The sequence below is a fragment of the Hemibagrus wyckioides genome, linkage group LG01 (assembly GCF_019097595.1).
Source record: "Hemibagrus wyckioides isolate EC202008001 linkage group LG01, SWU_Hwy_1.0, whole genome shotgun sequence".
Classification (NCBI taxonomy): Eukaryota; Metazoa; Chordata; class Actinopteri; order Siluriformes; family Bagridae; genus Hemibagrus; species Hemibagrus wyckioides.
In genome coordinates, this window is record NC_080710.1 from 8,201,887 (window position 1) to 8,219,861 (window position 17,975).

Below are 17,975 nucleotides of genomic sequence, written 5' to 3' on the forward strand. Positions count from 1 at the left end.
TCTAGGTCAGGGCTGTCCAAGTTATGTTTATGAAGTTCCAGCACTAGAAGCTAGAGCTCCAGAAGCAGTTACTAAACTCATAGCTAGAATGTTGGGGAACCACTGTATCATTTTGTCTGTGTGTGTGTGTGTGTGTGTGTGTGCCAGACCCTGGAGCAGTGGTGGAGACTCACAGTGCTGTACCGTATCCAGTCATAGGAGGTGTGCTGGCTCTCCTGGTCTTCACCATCATCTGCGTGCTCATCGTAACCATCTGGTGCTCGGTCCGACAGAAAGGTAAGCCTACACAAAAATCCTGCATGGATTATGATATACGAACACGAATGCTTCGATTCATGTTACACGTTACTGACCACACCTTGTTGTACCTTGATAAGAGAAGATGTCTAAATGCTGTGTAGCTTTCTCTGATTGTAACAAATCTGTACATCACACAATTATATATATACACCAACCAGGCATAACATTATGAACACCCACCTAATATTGGTGTTGGTCCCCCTTTTGCTGCCAAAACAGTCCTGACCCATCATGCACTGTGTATTCTGACACCGTTCTATCAGAACCAGCATTAACTTCAGCAGTTTGAGCAACAGTAGCTCGTATTTTGGATCGGATCACACGGGCCAGCCTTCATTCACCATGTGCATCAATGAGCCTTGGCCGTCCATGACCCTGTCACCGGTTCATCACTGTTCCTTTCTTGGACCACTTTTGATAGATACTGACCACTGCAGACCGGGAACACCCTACAAGAACTGTAGTTTTGGAGATGCTCTGATCCAGTCGTCTAGCCATCACAAAACTCGCTCAAATCCTTACACTTGTCCATTTTTCCTGCTTCTAACATCAACTTTGAGGACAAAATGTTCACTTGCTGCCTAATATATCCCGCCCACTAACAGGTGCCATGATGAGGAGATAATCAGTGTTACTCACTTCACCTGTCAGTGGTCATAATGTTATGCCTGATTGGTGTTAACTAGATTAACTATAGTAGCGTTATTGTAATATATCTAGCATTATAGTATAACATTAAAATCTAACATATTAGTGTGTTGTAGGATGCGTTGAAGAAGCTTTAAAATACCTGCATTGCTTCTGTGTCCTGCGTCCTCATAATTTAATTCTGTGCTTAGTCTCCACATTTTCCCTTTGGACACCAAAAAGTGGATTCACAATATCCAGCGTGAGGATTTTTAATGTCACTCCTAATACAAGAGTCTGCACTCGAGTGTCATATGAAGCGTGATGGTTTGATTGAACCCTCGACTCCCACAAGACGCTGACTACTAAAGGAAGATGCTGTGTCCTCTATGTACCAGTGCAACTCTCTGCACAGATCTGAAACTAGTCTCCCTCATGCTCATGTCACCTGATCTTTATCAGACATAGATAAAATGCACAATATTAGGAATTTGTAATACTCAAGAATCATAAATTAGGGCTTTTCTCACTTAACCTAAACGTTATCCTGGATGATCTTGTTTCACGTTACACACTGCTCATCCTTCCCCAGGGTTATTCACACTGTACTTGACCTTCTTATTTGCATATTTGCTGCATCAACAACCATGATTGAATAAATGCAGCATGCGACCGCTTTAAATAACAGCTTGTCTCATGCTTTCACACATCAGTTAGGGAAAAAAAAAGGACAGGTCTGCTGCTCTGCACCCCAGCAGGTTTTTATCACAGGATCTTTCACAGCTTTCTAATCTTTTTTGGCCTTTTTTAAGTCATACACTTGACCAGTCTTTCAAGCGTGATATCCGACTAATTTTTCAGTATCACGTTTTGCCCTCTTGCTTGAGCGCACACTCCCATGATGTTCAGTGTTTTTCGGCTTGACGTTACCGAGCTGTTTTTGTTAAGTGTTGCTGGTTTTCATGCGACATAAGGCACAGAGTTCAATTTATGATCGTGTGTCTGTCCCTGAGCATCAAATCATAACATTTTAGCACCACACCATACACGTTTCAGATGGCAAATGCGCTTGCTTCAGGGAAGGCTTTCATAACCCCAGGGGTAAAAAGTGTAGAGCGAAAAGTCCTATTGTATTAACATCATAATATTAGTGAAAATACACAAACAGAAAATCTAAATAAGGTTAACTAGATAGAAAATGAAGCATGTAATAATGTGAACTTTCACAAAGGAGCTTGAGAATACTTCCTTGAAATAACTCAAAACTGAGTCCTTTCTAATGCTTACTACAGGGAATAACAAATTCCAGCCTTACAATGCGATTGACATCATTCACAGTAATCCTTGGAAGATCTACCAAACAGCCAAGCCATGCGCTCATTGAAACGGTTCCGGTGCAGTACAGTGGACCCTGAGACTATCCATAGAGCTCCTGAAAAACCTGGGGAATGGATGAATTCTTGACCAGCATAGCTTGTGAGAGCGTGTAGATGCACTGAAAGAAAATAGTTAGGAGGAGTTTCGCTCAGTCTGAAAGAGCATGTGCTTGAGTGAGAGGAGGTGAGAGATTGCCGGCGCTGCGGGTTTGTGATATACAAAGCTGAAGTGAAGCAGTGGAGTTGGTCAGTGAGCTGAGTGTTTCAGTCCACTAGATCAATCCTCATGTGTAATGAAATACATCAGTCCCTCACAGGCTTCCCCTAAGAGGTGCAAGCAGCCTCAATCATGCCCTTGTGCCACAGGAAGATAACAACTGCTAACACTTTGTCCAACCCACTTGTCCATCAAACTCATCCTCCTTCTATCAACAGAGCCAGAGCATGTCAGGTTTTTTTTGTAACCTTACCTTCTCTGATGTAATCAAGTGTTAGTGATCAATCAGACACCTCCTCTCCGTGACCCCTCTTTAAACGGAAATTGAAAAGTGTCTTTTTTTTTTCCCCCATGTCCATGTCCATTTTTAACATGTCAGTTTTAATGACCTCATCAGCCTTTTATTAACGTGCCAGGAAAAAAAAGGCAAGCGCAGAAGATCGATTGTTTTAATTAAGCCACCTTTGGAAGCGCAGGATCACAACGAGGCGAATCCGTCAGAGCGGAAGGAAATGCAGTGCTGGATTGCTTGCTGGCCCTCATACAACGTTGAGGAGGGTTGTTTTTATTTCTTTGGAATCCGATACATTTGTGAGTAATTAGTAGTTGCTGCTTGTTGTGTCTTTCTCACGGTAATAGACTTCTCGCAGTAATGGGCCCCGGAGCAAAGGAGGAGCTGATGTCGGGCTCCGCAGGTCAATCAGATGAAGCTGTCAGGTGATGGAGAAGTCGTATTACAGGCTGCTGAACCTTTTCCCTTGCCAGACTGTAATGAGAAGTGGTTTATTTTTGTGATTTGTGAAAAGGGTCCATGGTGTTGTGCCAAATTGACAATTAAACCCTGCGTTTGAAAATGTTTTTTTTTCCTGCAAAACGAAATGGGAAGAAGGGAGCCGGCATTTTAATGAGGATGAGCTGCTTATCTGTCTTGAAGGCTGATTCAGTGGTGCGGGTGCAGATCTTTAGTGGTATTAGGGATTGGGATTAGGAATAAATGGGTCCTAGTTAATAATTTCCATCACACAAACGTCAGATCTCCGTCAGAGTGTTGTCTGATGCGAGATACTCATCCAATCCGAAATGTCCCGTCAAGAACCAAGCAACTTCGTGCAAGTGTTTATTGAGGAACTTAATTGACGACTGCGTGGTTCCCATTTCTTACCACCTTATCTACTTAGTCCTCAATCAATACCCTTACTCCTGCAGTTCTTCACTTTTTCCCCCATCTGGATGTTGCATAAAATCGCATTACAGCCACCTCTGTTTCTCCAAAACAGGGAACACAGACAGACCTCACTAAAACCCCGCCAGCTGTGTAATCCTCTACTGTAGTTAAACATGTTACATTGCTACAGTGCCTCTGCTGCCACGCCTAGCTTGTTGGTAATTTTACGGCTGTCAGACGCACACAAGAACACGGTAAAAGTGCTATTATTACTTATGCAGTGCTACACAATTCTTCCAGACTCTACCCTAGCCTAGTGAGGATGCAAGAGCTTTTATGGAAAAGTTGATTTGTTGATGTGATCTTTCTCTTTGCACTACTTTTATTGTTACTCCAGACCCCCGTTGCTCCAGCGGGGTTCGATTCCCACCTCCACCCTGTGTGCGTTGAGTTTGCATGTTCGTCCTGTGCTTCAGGGATTTCCTCTGACTCCAGTTTTCTGCCAGTTGTGGGCTGATTGGCATCTCTAGTGCCTCTATTGTGTGAATGTGTGTGTGTGAGTGTGTGTGTCCTGTGATGGACTGGCAGCCTGTTCATGGTGTTCCACACCTAGTGCCCTGAGTCCCCTGGGATAGACTCCAGCTTAAGCATAAGCGCTACAGATAATGGATGGACGGATAGATTTTGTAATGAATAGTTCCCTTGCATTCACCACCACCAGTGTGTGTGTGTGTGTATGAGTGTATTTACATGACTAATTAATACCCTAATATCTCTAATCCATTTAGACTTTATAATCATTCATCATCACTCTGTGAGAATATCTAACAACACCACTATTCCCACATTAACATCCAAGCTCCCTTTCTTGTACATATTTTACAGCATGGGTAAAAACATCTGAGCCAATTTCAGCTGGAATGGTGCACCTGTGTACTGAATGGATGAAAATGATATATAATGAGAAACAGTAGTAGAAGGACAGAGAAATGGTGGCACAATGCAGTAAATGGCTTGTATCTCTCTCTCTCTCTCTCTCTCTGTCTCTCTCCCCCCAGGTTCATACCTCACGCATGAGGCGAGTGGCCTCGATGAACATGGGGAGGTGCAGGAAGCGTTTCTCAACGGGAACGACACTAGCCAAGGCAAGAAGGAATATCTACTGTAACAGCTCCTGGAGGATGGCCACGGAGCACACGTCACAAACACACACGCATACACACACACACACACACCTGGTGGAAAACCACTACAGCAGTGCCATGTAAAGGGGAGAGAGAGAGAGAGAGAGAGTGAAAGAAAGAGAAGAAGCCTAATTAAAATTGAGAGAGACATCCTTAACAGAAAAAGCGCTGGTCCTAGTCACCAACACCCCCCCCCCCACACACACACACACACTTTCTGTTAAACAGTAAGTAGGAAGCAGAAGCAAATAGCCATAACTCAGAAGCCAGCGGAGCAGCAACGACGTACAACCTATTGACTTTGCCGACGCAAATATAAACAGAGCACATGAGATATAAAAGCCGACATCACGTGCCTCGTGCTTCCCTCGTATAGTATTTACACTGGATATTCACCTGCTACTGGAGCTCCTTCATTTTCCATTATCAGGCATTTAGTAATCCACGCACACACACACACACACACACTTATCAAGCCCTCCTGAGGTTCACTTTGATCCTCTCTCACCTTCTCCACACATCTCTTCAGCTTCTGATTTCCACACCCCCCCTCCACCCCACCATCTATCTCTCTCTCTCTCTCTCTCTCTCTCTCTCCATCCCTATCTCTCCCCCATTTTTTTTCATAATTAAGCATTTATTACACGAGTCTGAGGAGCCAAAGGGCCACAGAATTAAAACAAAGTGTTATCGTGAACCCATATGAGAAGCCGAGGCTTAAAGGAGGAATGTGTAGTAAAAAAAAATATCAGTGAGAATATCTGTAAATGCTATAGACCTCTTTATATGTATAGACACACACACACACAGGCACACACACACACACAGGCACACACTGATACAATGAAACATATCTCTTAAGTCATTATTTGTATAAAAAAAAAAGTTCAGTAAATTAAATTAATCTTTTAAGAAGTGAACAAGAAGGTTTACTTTTGAGCGCATTACCAAGCGATGCTATTATACTAACACAAAACATTAGCTTAGAGAGAAATACCTACGAAATACCGTTGTGCGATCTTTAAAAAAAAATCGGAGAAAACGAGAAAAAAAGATTATTTCATTTGTCTTTGAAAGATCCTTTGTTTTATATTCATTATTTTTTTTTGACTATGATTGTTGGTATTGTTAATATAATTGTAAATGTTATTAAATTGTACAAAACTCCCCATGTTTTCTTTTTATTTTTTATTGCGACTCTAGAAAGCTTTTATTTTTTACACTGCTCTTTTACCCCCCCCCCCCCCTTTTTGGTTTCTCTCCTGTATTTCTCGCTCCTCTCATCGTCTGTGTGCTGAATTGTCGGAGTCCTTCCTTCTTGTCTTTTACTCCTGATTTTTAATAGTCTTCATGTCACTGTTGATATAGCTAACCGTGTTTCTTTATAGAGGAAAAGTTACAGAGCACGACAAAATAAAACATACTCCAAAATCCTCCTGTCAAAGAATTGTTTTTTTTTTTATAAGAAAGAAAGAGTGAATGATGGAGAGAGAGAAAAAAAAAAAGAGCTGGCGAGATCGATGGGGCTATAAAAGAAAGGAGGGGACGAGGGTGGTGGTGGTGGTGGGGGCATTTAAATGGAGTGAGCAGCCTTACAAAAAGAGATAAAATGAATGAAGATGAAAGAATGAATATAGAAGAGCTGAAGCGATGAATCATAAAGATGATGGGGGAGAAAGAGAGAGAGAGAGAGAGAGAGAGGAGTATCTATGGAAAGATAGTCCATTACACCACCATTATTTCCATGCAATCAATTCCTGCTTTTGACAGAACACACTTGGTGAATGTTTATTGCTGGTGGAGTTGGGATTTACAAAGCCGGTGGAGGTCGGCGGATTGCTGATCGATGTGTTTGTCCTCTGTCAATGCAGAAGCACAGCAGAGGCCTGTCATAAAGAATGATTGTCAAGAAGCAATCAAAGCCGTTTCTCCATGTGCTTAAACTCGCCCAAAGGCTTTGAATCCACTCATCAGCTACTTGTGTGGAAAAGGGACATATGGTGCAAGGTTTCTTTTCAGTGGGACCAAGCAGCTGATGCTTTGTGTTAGAGAGAGAGAGTGAGAGAGAGCAGGAAATGATCAATAATAGTTTTTCTACACACTTAGACCCTTTGCTTGCAACTCTAATCAGGTCCATTTCAAGTATATAGTTTCTATACTGTATATAGTCTGTATTCATGGTGAGCTGCTCATGCTGAAATTTTCCACTAACTTTCCCAGTCTGAAATGTCTTTCTTTTCCACATACAGTGACTTCCCAAAATCTGGTCAAATCTGGGCCTTCAATTCAAATTGAGCTTTATTTGTCACATACACAGCGTGATATGCGCCAGTGATATATGAGAAGAATCAGAATAGAATTAAAAACCACAATACAGTAGAATAAAAATAGCTAGGGTAAAAATGGAACTTTTTTTTTCTTTCTTTTTTTTTACAAGCAAAGGGACAGATATATTTAAAAAAAAATATATAAAATAAAAATATACAATTTTCAAATATTTAAAGCAACAGTAAATGTTCGGTATCTTAAATTCTACACTATTCCCATTAAAATTAAGCAAATGTGTGGTATTGACTATTTTAACTGCTTTTAACAAAAGGTCAGCTCTTCGTCTCACGTCTGTTGTTGTTGTTCTTTCAGATGATCCCTGTTCAGGGTCACAACAGCTGATCATTTAGTCCGCATGTTTCAATTTGGCACAGGTTTTATGCTGGATGCCCTTCCTGATGCAATTCTCCCATTTAGTCCAGGCTTGGGACCGGCACTGAGAGTGGTCCTCTTCAGTGGTTGGGTTAGCAAATCGAACCCGGGCTGCAGGAACGAGAGCGCGGGATCCTGCTGCTGGACCACCAGGAGGCTTAGATCTTTCTCATGTCTACTGAGATTTACACTCCGATGGATTTGATCTAAAATGGATCATAAGATTTGCACAAACATCTGGAGTCCATGCAACTCGAGTAATATCACTGTCATTAAAGCAAAAAGGGACCAACCTAAAAATCCTAAAAAAACTCATGTCAATATTTCAAAGATTCTGCTTTTCTTTCAAGTTGCTATCTATAATATTATAGGTAATGAAAAGGAAATTGCATTAATTAAAAAAAAAAAAAAAAAAAAAGAAAGGAAAAAAAGAGAATATTTTCACTAGTGCTGTCAGGCTTTTGGTCCCCTTTGTATCTCAATCACAAAGAAATTCAAGCATTTCAAAAGTGAAAAAGGTGATAATTGCATCCCAGCTCCACTGAGACATACCGACAAACTGAGAGCCTGCTTTTTATTGATTTCATTCGCTTTTAATTTAACATGGAATGAATAAAATATAAGCAATGACATGAACTGTGAAACCTATGTATATATTTATACCTGTCTTTATTTACATCCTACAATCAGTTTCTCTGCAGTGTTTGTTCAGGTTGTGTTCTTATATAAATAATGTGCGCTGTGCACAAAGCCTGGGCAAGGTTAGAAAGTGAATAAAATCATTTCTTCATTGTTTCCAACGTCGACAGTCTACGCTGATACAGTCCCCTCCAAAACTATTGGAACAGTAAGGTCAAATCTTTTTGTTACAAGCCAGTCTAGGTTTTGGCTGCACAGAGTGATTAGCTCGTGATTCAGTGAATTGTTACCTTTATAATGAGGGTAATGGAAGACAGACGCACAAGAGGATGCCACAAAACGTACAATGGCGTCTCTTCAGGGCGGGCCAAGGCCAAGACAATAAACATGAGAGTCTAATAGTTTTTAAGAACTTGCTTACCTGAAATAAAAGCAAAAGACAATGGGGTTTATCTAAATCCCTACACATAAACAGAGGAAAAGAACCCAAGGTAAATGGCAGCTACACCCCTACTGCTAGTGAACAGTATGTACAGTGATTAATATACACTATATTTTTTTGGGACACCCCTCCAAATCATTGAATTCAGGTGTTGTTTTTCAGGGGTTGGGCTCGGGCACTTAGTTCCAGTGAAAGGAACTCTTAATGCTTCAGCATACCAAGACATTTTGGACAACTTTGTGGGAACAGTTTGGGGATGACCCTTTTCCTGTTCCAACACGACTATACACCAGTGCACAAAGCAAGGTCCATAAAGACATGGATAAGTGAGTTTGGTGTGGAGGAACTTGACTGGCCTGCACAGAGTCCTGACCTCAACCTGATAGAACACTTTAGGGATGAATTAGAGCAGAGACTGTGAGCCAGGCCTTCTAGTTCAACATCAGTGTCAAACCTCACAAATGTGCTTCTAGAGGAATGGTCAAAAATTCCAAAACCTTTTGGAAAGCCTTCCCAGAAGAGTTGAAGCTGTTATAGCTGAAATTGTTGAAATGAAATTGTCTAAAATGTCTTGGTATGCCAAAGCATTAAGATTTCCTTTCACTGGAACTAAGGGGCCGAGCACAACTCCTGAAAAACAACACCTGAATTCAATGATTTTGAAGGGTGTCCGAAAAAAACGTTTTGCAATATAGTGTATTTACAGAGAGTGAACACATGGCTAACTAGTCCAAAGAGGAAACAAGTTCAAAGTCAGGGAAACACTGGCACAAGTCAAAACCAGAACAAAGAACTCAACACAACCATCACAAGCACCATCAAGCTACTACAACACTCCAATCACAGTACAATCCAATCACATATAGATAGATAGATAGATAGATAGATAGATAGATAGATAGATAGATAGATAGATAGATAGATAGATAGATAGATAGATAGATAGATAGATAGATGTGTTTAACAGTGTAGAGCATGGCACCTTTTGGTGGTAGATGACTCAATCTATAGGAACAGATAGAAATAAAGTAAATGAAAGTAAATAACACTTAATATTTGGTTTGAAATCTCTTCCTTTAACACCCTGATTCATGTCTGTGGCTGACTGGTTGCTTTCGTCTTTTGTCATGGTCTTCCAGGTTTGTACTGCAGCATAATTCCATGGTCTGTTTCGTTCATTTTTGGGGTTTTTTTTCTTTCCATTCAGTCTCCTCGGCAAGCTGCTCAATTGGTTTTTGGTCTGGTAATTTGTTTGGGTTGTCAGTGTGTTTTGGGCCATTGTCTTGCTGTATGATGAAGTTCCTCCCAACTAGATTGTATACATTTCTCTGTAAAGTTGCAGACAGAATGTTTATGTAAACCTCTGAAGTCGTTCTGTTGCTACCATCATGAGTTACACCATCACTAAAGTGAATCTGTTCCAGAAACATCCATGTAAACACAAGCCATGTCTCTACCTCCACCATGCTTCACAGATGAGCTCATATGTTTAGATCCTTTCTTTCTCTGCACTTTGGCCTTTCCATTACTTTGGTAGAGGTTTATCTCTGTACTTCTTCTTCGTTAATCCTAATCTGCTCTTCTACTTCTGATTTGTATCTTGTGTTACCTTCTCTTTATTTAATGTTCTCAAGCTTTTCTTTAAACACTAGATTGTGAGGTTATCCTATCCTGTGCAGGTTGTTGATGATGTTACTGTTGTTTCTGGGGTTTTCTTCCCATCTCTCACAATGTCTCCCTCATCAACTGCTGTTATTTTCCTTGGCTGACATGTTTGATGTACACTAGTGCTTCCATTCATTTTCAAGACATTCCAAATTGTTCTATTGGCTATGCTCAAACATTGTGCAGGGATTGATTTTCCCTCTTTTCTCTGCTTCAAAATGGTTTGCTTTTCTTCCATAGACACCTCACTGGTTATTTTTTTTATCCTTTTTAACAACAAATGCAGACTTCACAGGTGAAACCCAGGGCTCAAACCCAGAGTAGACATTCAGAGCTATTCATTGTTTAAACGTTCAATCTAACAAACCATACAAGAGCAACAAGAAACACCTTGGCCATCACAGGAAAAAAATGGGTGGGTTCAAACAAAAGGTGTCATGTTCTAAGTTGTTGAACACATCTTGATGTAAAGCTCAAGAAATGAAAGCTAAAAGTCTGATCTATTGTCTCATATTCATCTTTTGATCTCGAACATCTTCAGTGTATAGCGCAAACAAAGGAATTCCAATACTTTCAGTAAAGAGAGTACATGTCAAAGTGTGTTATAAGCAGAAAAAAACATTTTGAGCTTGATAGCTGCTGGATTTTCCTGGGCTAGTCTTACATATCTGGTCATGCCAGTGATGTACTCAGTGGTTTAAGTCGAACAAACAAGAGCTTGAAGAAGATTTTCAGCCACCCAGATCCTTTTATATGTCCAGTAGAGTTAGTTTAAAGTGACTAGGCATGTGTTATAATCCTGAAAATTCTTGGCCCCCCAATCTGAAGCGCTTCATTAGTTAATACTGAGAGAAACTGAGAAGCCTTGAGTAGGACCGGTGATAGCTTGTCGGTGGTGTCAGTAGAGTCAGTAGATTTATAATTGTTAAGCCTCTACACCACTTATCCGAAAGGGCTTCATCGGTTTTACTCATTAGAACTAATGAAGCCCTTCAGATGGCTAGAAAAATGTTTTAGAACACGTCCAGTCACTTTGACTTAATAGTACGAGAGCTATTAATTAAACTTGCATACTGAGCCAGGGAGATGTGTGCTGACCTTCCTCAGGCCTGGCACACAGCTCAGCCCGGCTCAGAGGTTTAGTGATTCACTTATAAGCCAACATACTTTCATTTGTAGTTTTGACAACATTATCATTTTATATTCTAAAAGCATTGGTTTTAGATAATGTAATGGTTTAATAGTATTTAATTCCTTTTGACGTATAATGTGCATTGAGGTGATACAAAGACCACAACATATCCAGCCATATATCATATGTTTACCTGACAATTTTTCCGTGGGCCTGGGGGGTGGTGGTGGTGGTGGTGGTGGTGGGGGCGACTGATAGGTGGACCTCTCTAGTGACATTTGTTTTTGGGTCATTGTTTCTTTGCAGCCTGGTGCCAAATGATTCACGGCTCGGTACCAGTGGTTGGGAGCCCCTGATATATTATATTATATTATATTATATTATATTATATTATATTATATTATATTATATTATATTATATTAGATTATATTAGATTAGATTATATTATATTATATTATATTATATTATATTATATTATATTATATTATATTATATTATATTATATTATATTATATTATATTATATTATATTAGATTAGATTAGATTAGATTAGATTAGATTAGATTAGATTCAACTTTATTGTCACTGCACATGTGGGTACAAGGCAACGAAATACAGTTAGCATCTAACCAGAAGTGCATTTCGCAGTGCAAATAATTAGCATATATAATAAGTATATAACAATAAATAATTTGCATATATAAACAATATACAAAATATATAAATAATTTGCATATATAACAGTATATAAACAGTATACAGTGGGAGGTAAATGCAATGAGTGCAAATGAGCAAATGATTATAGTAAATGCAATGAGTGCAAATGAGCAAATGATTGTAGCGGTGCAATAAAGAAGGTATTGTATACCATGATAATAATTAATATAATAAACAGTATACAGAGGAGTTATGTACAATGAGTGTAATGATTTAGATGTGTGCAATGAGGAAGATATTGTATACTATGATAAATAATTTGTATATGTAAACTGTACACATATGTAAACTGTACACAAAAAGGGTTATATACAGAAAAAGGTTATATACACTGATAATAATGTGCTCAGTCAATGTGTGTGTGATCAGTGGAGGCAGAGTTCAGCAAAGAAACAGCTGTGGGGAAAAACCTGTTAGTCTTGGTCCGGAGGCTCCTGTAGCGCCTCCCAGAAGGCAGGAGGGCAAAGAGTGTATTGGCAGGGTGATAAAAGTCCTTTATGATTTTGCGTGCTCTGGTGAGACAATGCTTCCTGTAAATGTCCTCAATCTTAGGAAGTGGAACTCCTACTATGCGTTGTGCAGTTTTCACCACCCTCTGCAGTGCTTTCCGGGCTGACACAGTGCAGTTCCCATACCAGACAGTGATAAAGCTGGTCAGGATGCTCTCGATGGTGCAATGGGATGTCTGAAGAGAGATGGTTCTTCCTCAGAGCCCTCAGGAAGAAGAGGCGCTGGTGAGCCTTCTTGACCAGACTGGAGCTGTTGGTAGTCCAGGAGAGATCCTCGGAGATGTGGATACCCAGGAATTTGAAGCTAGTGACACGGTCCACCACCTCTCCATTGAGATGAATAGGTGTGTGTGTGTCACCTTTCTCCTTCCTGAAGTCCACTATGAGCTCCTTGGTCTTCGCAGTGTTGAGCAGCAGGTTGTTGCCAGAGCACCACGCAGCTAGACGGTCCACCTCCTCTCTATAAGCTGACTCATCGTTGTCTTTGATGAGTCCAATCACCGTGGTGTCATCTGCAAACTTGATAATTGTGTTGGAACTATGTACAGGCTTGCAGTCATAGGTGAAGAGAGAGTAGAGGAAGGGACTCAGCACACAGCCTTGTGGTACTCCGGTGCCAAGGATGAGGGTGGAAGAGCATTGGTGATCTATCCGAACATGCTGGGGCCTGTTGGTCAGAAAGTCCAGAAGCCAGTTGCATAGTGATGCGTTGATGCCCAGGTCTCCAAGTTTGGTGACTAACTTGGAAGGGATGACAGTGTTAAACACTGAACTAAAGTCCAGGAAAAGCATTCCGGCATAGGTGTCTTTATTGTCCACATGAGAGAGGACTGAGTGCAGCGCTGTGGAAACTGCATCCTCCGTGCTCCTGTTCTGACGGTAAGCAAATTGATGAGGGTAAAGGGTGGCAGGAAGACAGGTTTTGAGGTGTGCCAGGACCAGCCGTTCAAAGCACTTAGTGATGATGGGGGTGAGCGCCACTGGGTGGTAGTCATTAAGGCAGGATGCAGTGGAGTTTTTTGGTACAGGCACAATGGAGGTGGTCTTAAGGCAGGTGGGCACAATAGCTTGGGCTAGAGACAGGTTGAATAAGTCTGTTAGGAGCCCTGCCAGCTCCCCAGCACATGCTCTGAGGATGCGCCCGGGGATACCGTCAGGCCCTGCTGCTTTCCATGCATTGATCCTGCTTAGTATTGCAGTGACATCATTAGTGGAGAATGTGAGTGGCTGGAAGTCTGCTGGGAGCTCGATTTTGATTGCTGGCTCCAGATTATCCCTTTCAAAGCGAGCATAGAAGTTGTTTAGCTCATTGAGAAAGGAGATATCAGTAGACGGGGGTGAAGGGTTGATGGGCCTGTAGTTGCTAATGGCCTGAATGCCCTGCCACATCTGCTGGGGATTGGAGTTGGAGAAGTGTTCTTCAATACTCAGCTTGTAGCAGTACTTGGCCATCTTAATGCCCCGCTTCAGATTGGCCCTGGCTGTACTGTAGGCCTGTGCATCACCAGATCTAAAGGCAGCGTTGCGGGTCTTCAGTAAAAGGCAAACCTCATTGTTCATCCAAGGCTTCTGATTTGGGTACATGGTGATCTGTTTCTGGGTGGTGACGCTGTCTGTCGTGGTGTTAATGTAATCCAGTATAGAGGAAGCATAGCCTTCAATATCCAAGTGGGAACCACAGGTTGCCTGAGTGGCAAACATGCTCCAGTCAGTGTGTTGAAACCGGTCCTGAAGTTCAGTGTCTGCCCCCACTGGCCACACTTAGATTGATATTTGATTAATATTTTGTGTTTAGTACATTTGCCTCTGTGTGTGGAGTTTGCATGGTGTCCCCCTGCTTTGGGGGTTTCCTCTGGGTTTTCTCCCCCAGGCCAAGGACATGTGCTGATTGGTGTCTCTCAATTGTGTGTATTGTGTGAATGGGTGTCTGTGTGTGCGTTCATGTGAGTAAATGATTGTACCCAGTGATGAGATGGCACCCCATCCATGGTATCCCCAACATGTGCCCCGAGTCCCCTAGGATAGACTCTGAGTTCCTTGTGACCCTGTGTAGAATAATCGCTAGAGAAAATAAATGGATTCAGAAATAAAAACAAAAAAAACTTTAATCTCTAAAGAGAACCAATATTTAACTTTCCTCCAGGTTTTGCCGTCCAACCCCAACATAATGTTCTACAGGAGTCAGAAAAAAAGCAGGTAATTGTGTTTCTTTTAGAAAGACAGTATGAGGTCTTGATATAATTAACACACACAAACACACAGGTTATGGATTTCATGCTTCAACACCCTGCAATAAAATAGCCCATAAAAATGTATTACTGAATATTTTATAATTGGATTTATTATTGAAATAAGTTCAAATGCAGTGTCACACAACGTCAACAGAGATAGCAAGAATGCCTAGACATGCTAGCTTTTGTTTTTCAGTCCCTGCGAAAGAGTTTGGAAAGGAAAGGAATTTGTTAGCATTGTACCTTATCGTTGCTATATACGAGATAAGAGCATGCTTATTCCATTCATGGAGATTTAACTAGTTTATATATGATACAGTTCCTCACCTTTGGATAGTCATGTCTTAAGTCACACTCTAAATGTCAGTTATCTGATCTTCTTCTTTCTTACTTTGAAGTGACGTCATTCATGCAGAAAGCTTAAATCCAATGGATTGATTGAAGTGGTGTGGTAACAGCGGGGAGCTGTTCTAGCCAGCAGGGAACAAAAAGGTTTTTCAAGCACAGAGTACAATCGAATAGGCCTCTCCATCTAGGAGAACTTTCGCTTTTTTATTTTTTTCCCCCTCTCTCGTCCCCCACCTTTCAATAGCACCGTGCAGCAAGAGACCTGTGTGGCCTGTACTTCACTGAGACAGAAAAAAGCTTCAGAGAGAGAGAGAGAGAGAGAGGAACAGTTGAGACAGATGAAGCAATAGTCAAAAGGGACCACTCATCATAATGTGGTGAAATGCACAGGACGAAAGAGGGGCTTGGCCAGATATTTCCACCTGAAAAAAGGGAGATTGAGAGTGAGTGGGCGAAATGAGAGGGAAAGGAGCCAAGACCTTTGTGCAATTTGAATATCAGACAGGGTCGTTTTTTTTGTGTGTGTGAGCACTGTTTCCAATATAAAAAAGAACCCAATTAGTGGGGAACTATGCATTTTATTCAGGCTACACACAAGAAAGACACGTTTAATCAAATAGCAATGAAATCTGGGGTCAATTAAGTTTGAATACAATTATTACGGCCTCCCATCCTAGATGTTATTATTACTTTTGGATTAATTAAACATGCTCAGATCAGTCTTCATCACTGGGCTATGGTACATGTAGCCAGTTAATCCTTCTGAGGCATGCGATTAGGACAGCACCATTACTGTTATTTGAGGTGGATGTCAGGGGAATATTAATTTGAGTATTACAGCTCGCTGACAGGCAATCATTAATTATTCAGAAACGATGGAAAGAAAAGCTTACATGAATCATTTTCATGGAGCAGGCATCGGGGTCACTCTGGCGAAACCAGTATTTAAATTCAGCTAATTGGTTTTTAGCCTACTGAGCATCAGTCAGAGCAATGACAAACATTTGGATTTTGTGTAAACCAACATGCAGGCATCACACCCCTAGACATGTTTTGCCTTTTGGCATTGGCTCTGGTGAACAGAACTCTGAGGGTGTTGGGGGAATAGACTTCAGCTGTGAGGTAGCTGTTTTTAGAGCCAGAGATTCACTACCAGTATTTGTTTTTTGAGGAGATGAAATGAAAAGGACTGGAGGAACCAAACCATAAGCCTGGAATAACATGGAAGCAACATAATTTGCCCAAAGAGGCCATTGGCTGCTGGGGGCAAAGAGATGCAATGCATGGATGGTGTGAAGGGGTAGGCACAGGAGAACCAAGAGACACAAGGACAGAACCATAGAGCGAGACCAGCCTGAGGTTTTCATCTGGAGCTCGGAGAGACTCATTACAGCCTGTCGTGACATCACACAGCTAAGATCTATATATACACCTAGCAGGATAAGTAGAGGAATGTAAAACACAGCAACATCATAGACATAGACCAGAAAGGCTGGACTAAGGACAGTGTCATGAGCACAGACGCCCCAGTGGCTGCTGTGAATCTCTGCATAGGTGAAGTTGTTCAGGTCCTCCACCAGGAACTTGGACAGGAATCCGCCATAAGGAAGGTACTTGCCAATCACCGATGGGGTATGAGGGTGTGGCCTAAGTGTAGTCTGATTGGGCCAGATGAATCCCAGCCCATCCGTTCCCCAAGTGTCCAGTGAGTTGCATACAATGAACTGTGCAAAGGCAGTTACAACCGAGCAGAGCCAGCTGAGGAGCACCAGGCACAGCATCCATCGACGTGTTACCAAACCTGCATACCTGCAAGACACACAGCCAAATATTCAATCAAGAGTGAACAGATTCCAAGCAAGAAATTTCTAGATAGCACAACCATTTTGAAGGAATCCCTCAACTCACCTGTGTCCTAGTCGGCAATGTAGGTGTGTGTTGAGGATGAGAAGCAGCAGCAGCCACATACTGAACTGTCTGATCAGAAGTGGGAAGCACACCAGAATGATGCATGTGTACAGGCACTGAGTGCTCCTCAGGTTCAATAACATGTTAATGGGAATGTCCATGACACCCCCGATGGCTCCCACCCAGCCCAAACACAGCTTCAGGCAAGAGGAAACACTCTTTGCATGGCCGCCTGAATCCAAACGCATACACAACCTGACATTCATGCTGATCACGGACACAGACAGAACACACTGCACCAACGAGAACAGCCAACCCTGATGCATGGCGCCTGGGAGAGGAAGATAGGAACAAAAAATGTTTTGAATTGTAAAGGAGTGAGTAATTCCAGCTAATCTAGCAAAGCTTCCCTTTTTATAAAGAAAATAAAAAAGAGAAATTAATTCTACAAAGACAAAACAGGCTTCACCTGGAAAGTTCAAGACTTCAAACATCACATGGTCTATTCTCCAGCCTTTACATGTCCAGTTTGTTCAAACCTGTGTCCACTGTATCTTTAGATTCCTATTTTTGTCCGACAGCAGTGGACCCTGATGTGGTCTTCTGCTGTTGTAGCTCATCCACCACAAGGTTTGATGTGTTGTGTATTCTGAGATGTTTTTCTGCTTACTTCAGTTGTAAAGAGTGCTTACTTGAGTTCCTGTAGGGAACCTGTTCGCTAAATCAGTCTGGTCATTCTCCTCTCTGTAACCAGATGTTTTCACCTACAGAACTGCCGTTCACTGGATGTTTTTTGTTTTTCACACCATTCTGT

At 41.5% G+C, this 17,975-nt stretch overlaps 2 protein-coding genes across 4 annotated transcripts in view; one reads left to right on the top strand and one right to left on the bottom strand.

The window, feature by feature from the left end:
• Positions 1–6,302, top strand: part of cadm4 (cell adhesion molecule 4) — a 192,954-nt gene extending 186,652 nt beyond the window's left edge. For all 3 annotated transcript variants that reach the window (XM_058385549.1, XM_058385533.1, XM_058385558.1), the window contains 2 exons: positions 148–276; positions 4,744–6,302. In XM_058385549.1, the coding sequence (XP_058241532.1) occupies positions 148–276; positions 4,744–4,853 (239 nt within the window). In that variant the 3' untranslated portion in view covers positions 4,854–6,302. The remainder of the gene's footprint in view (positions 1–147; positions 277–4,743) is intronic.
• A 9,985-nt stretch (positions 6,303–16,287) lies between these two features.
• Positions 16,288–17,487, bottom strand: LOC131361524 (adenosine receptor A2b-like). The gene is made up of 2 exons (XM_058402730.1): positions 17,162–17,487; positions 16,288–17,062 (listed from the first exon to the last, which is right to left on the bottom strand). Exons 1-2 carry the CDS (start codon positions 17,485–17,487, stop codon positions 16,288–16,290), a joined length of 1,101 nt encoding a protein of 366 aa, XP_058258713.1.
• Positions 17,488–17,975: the final 488 nt, after the last annotated feature.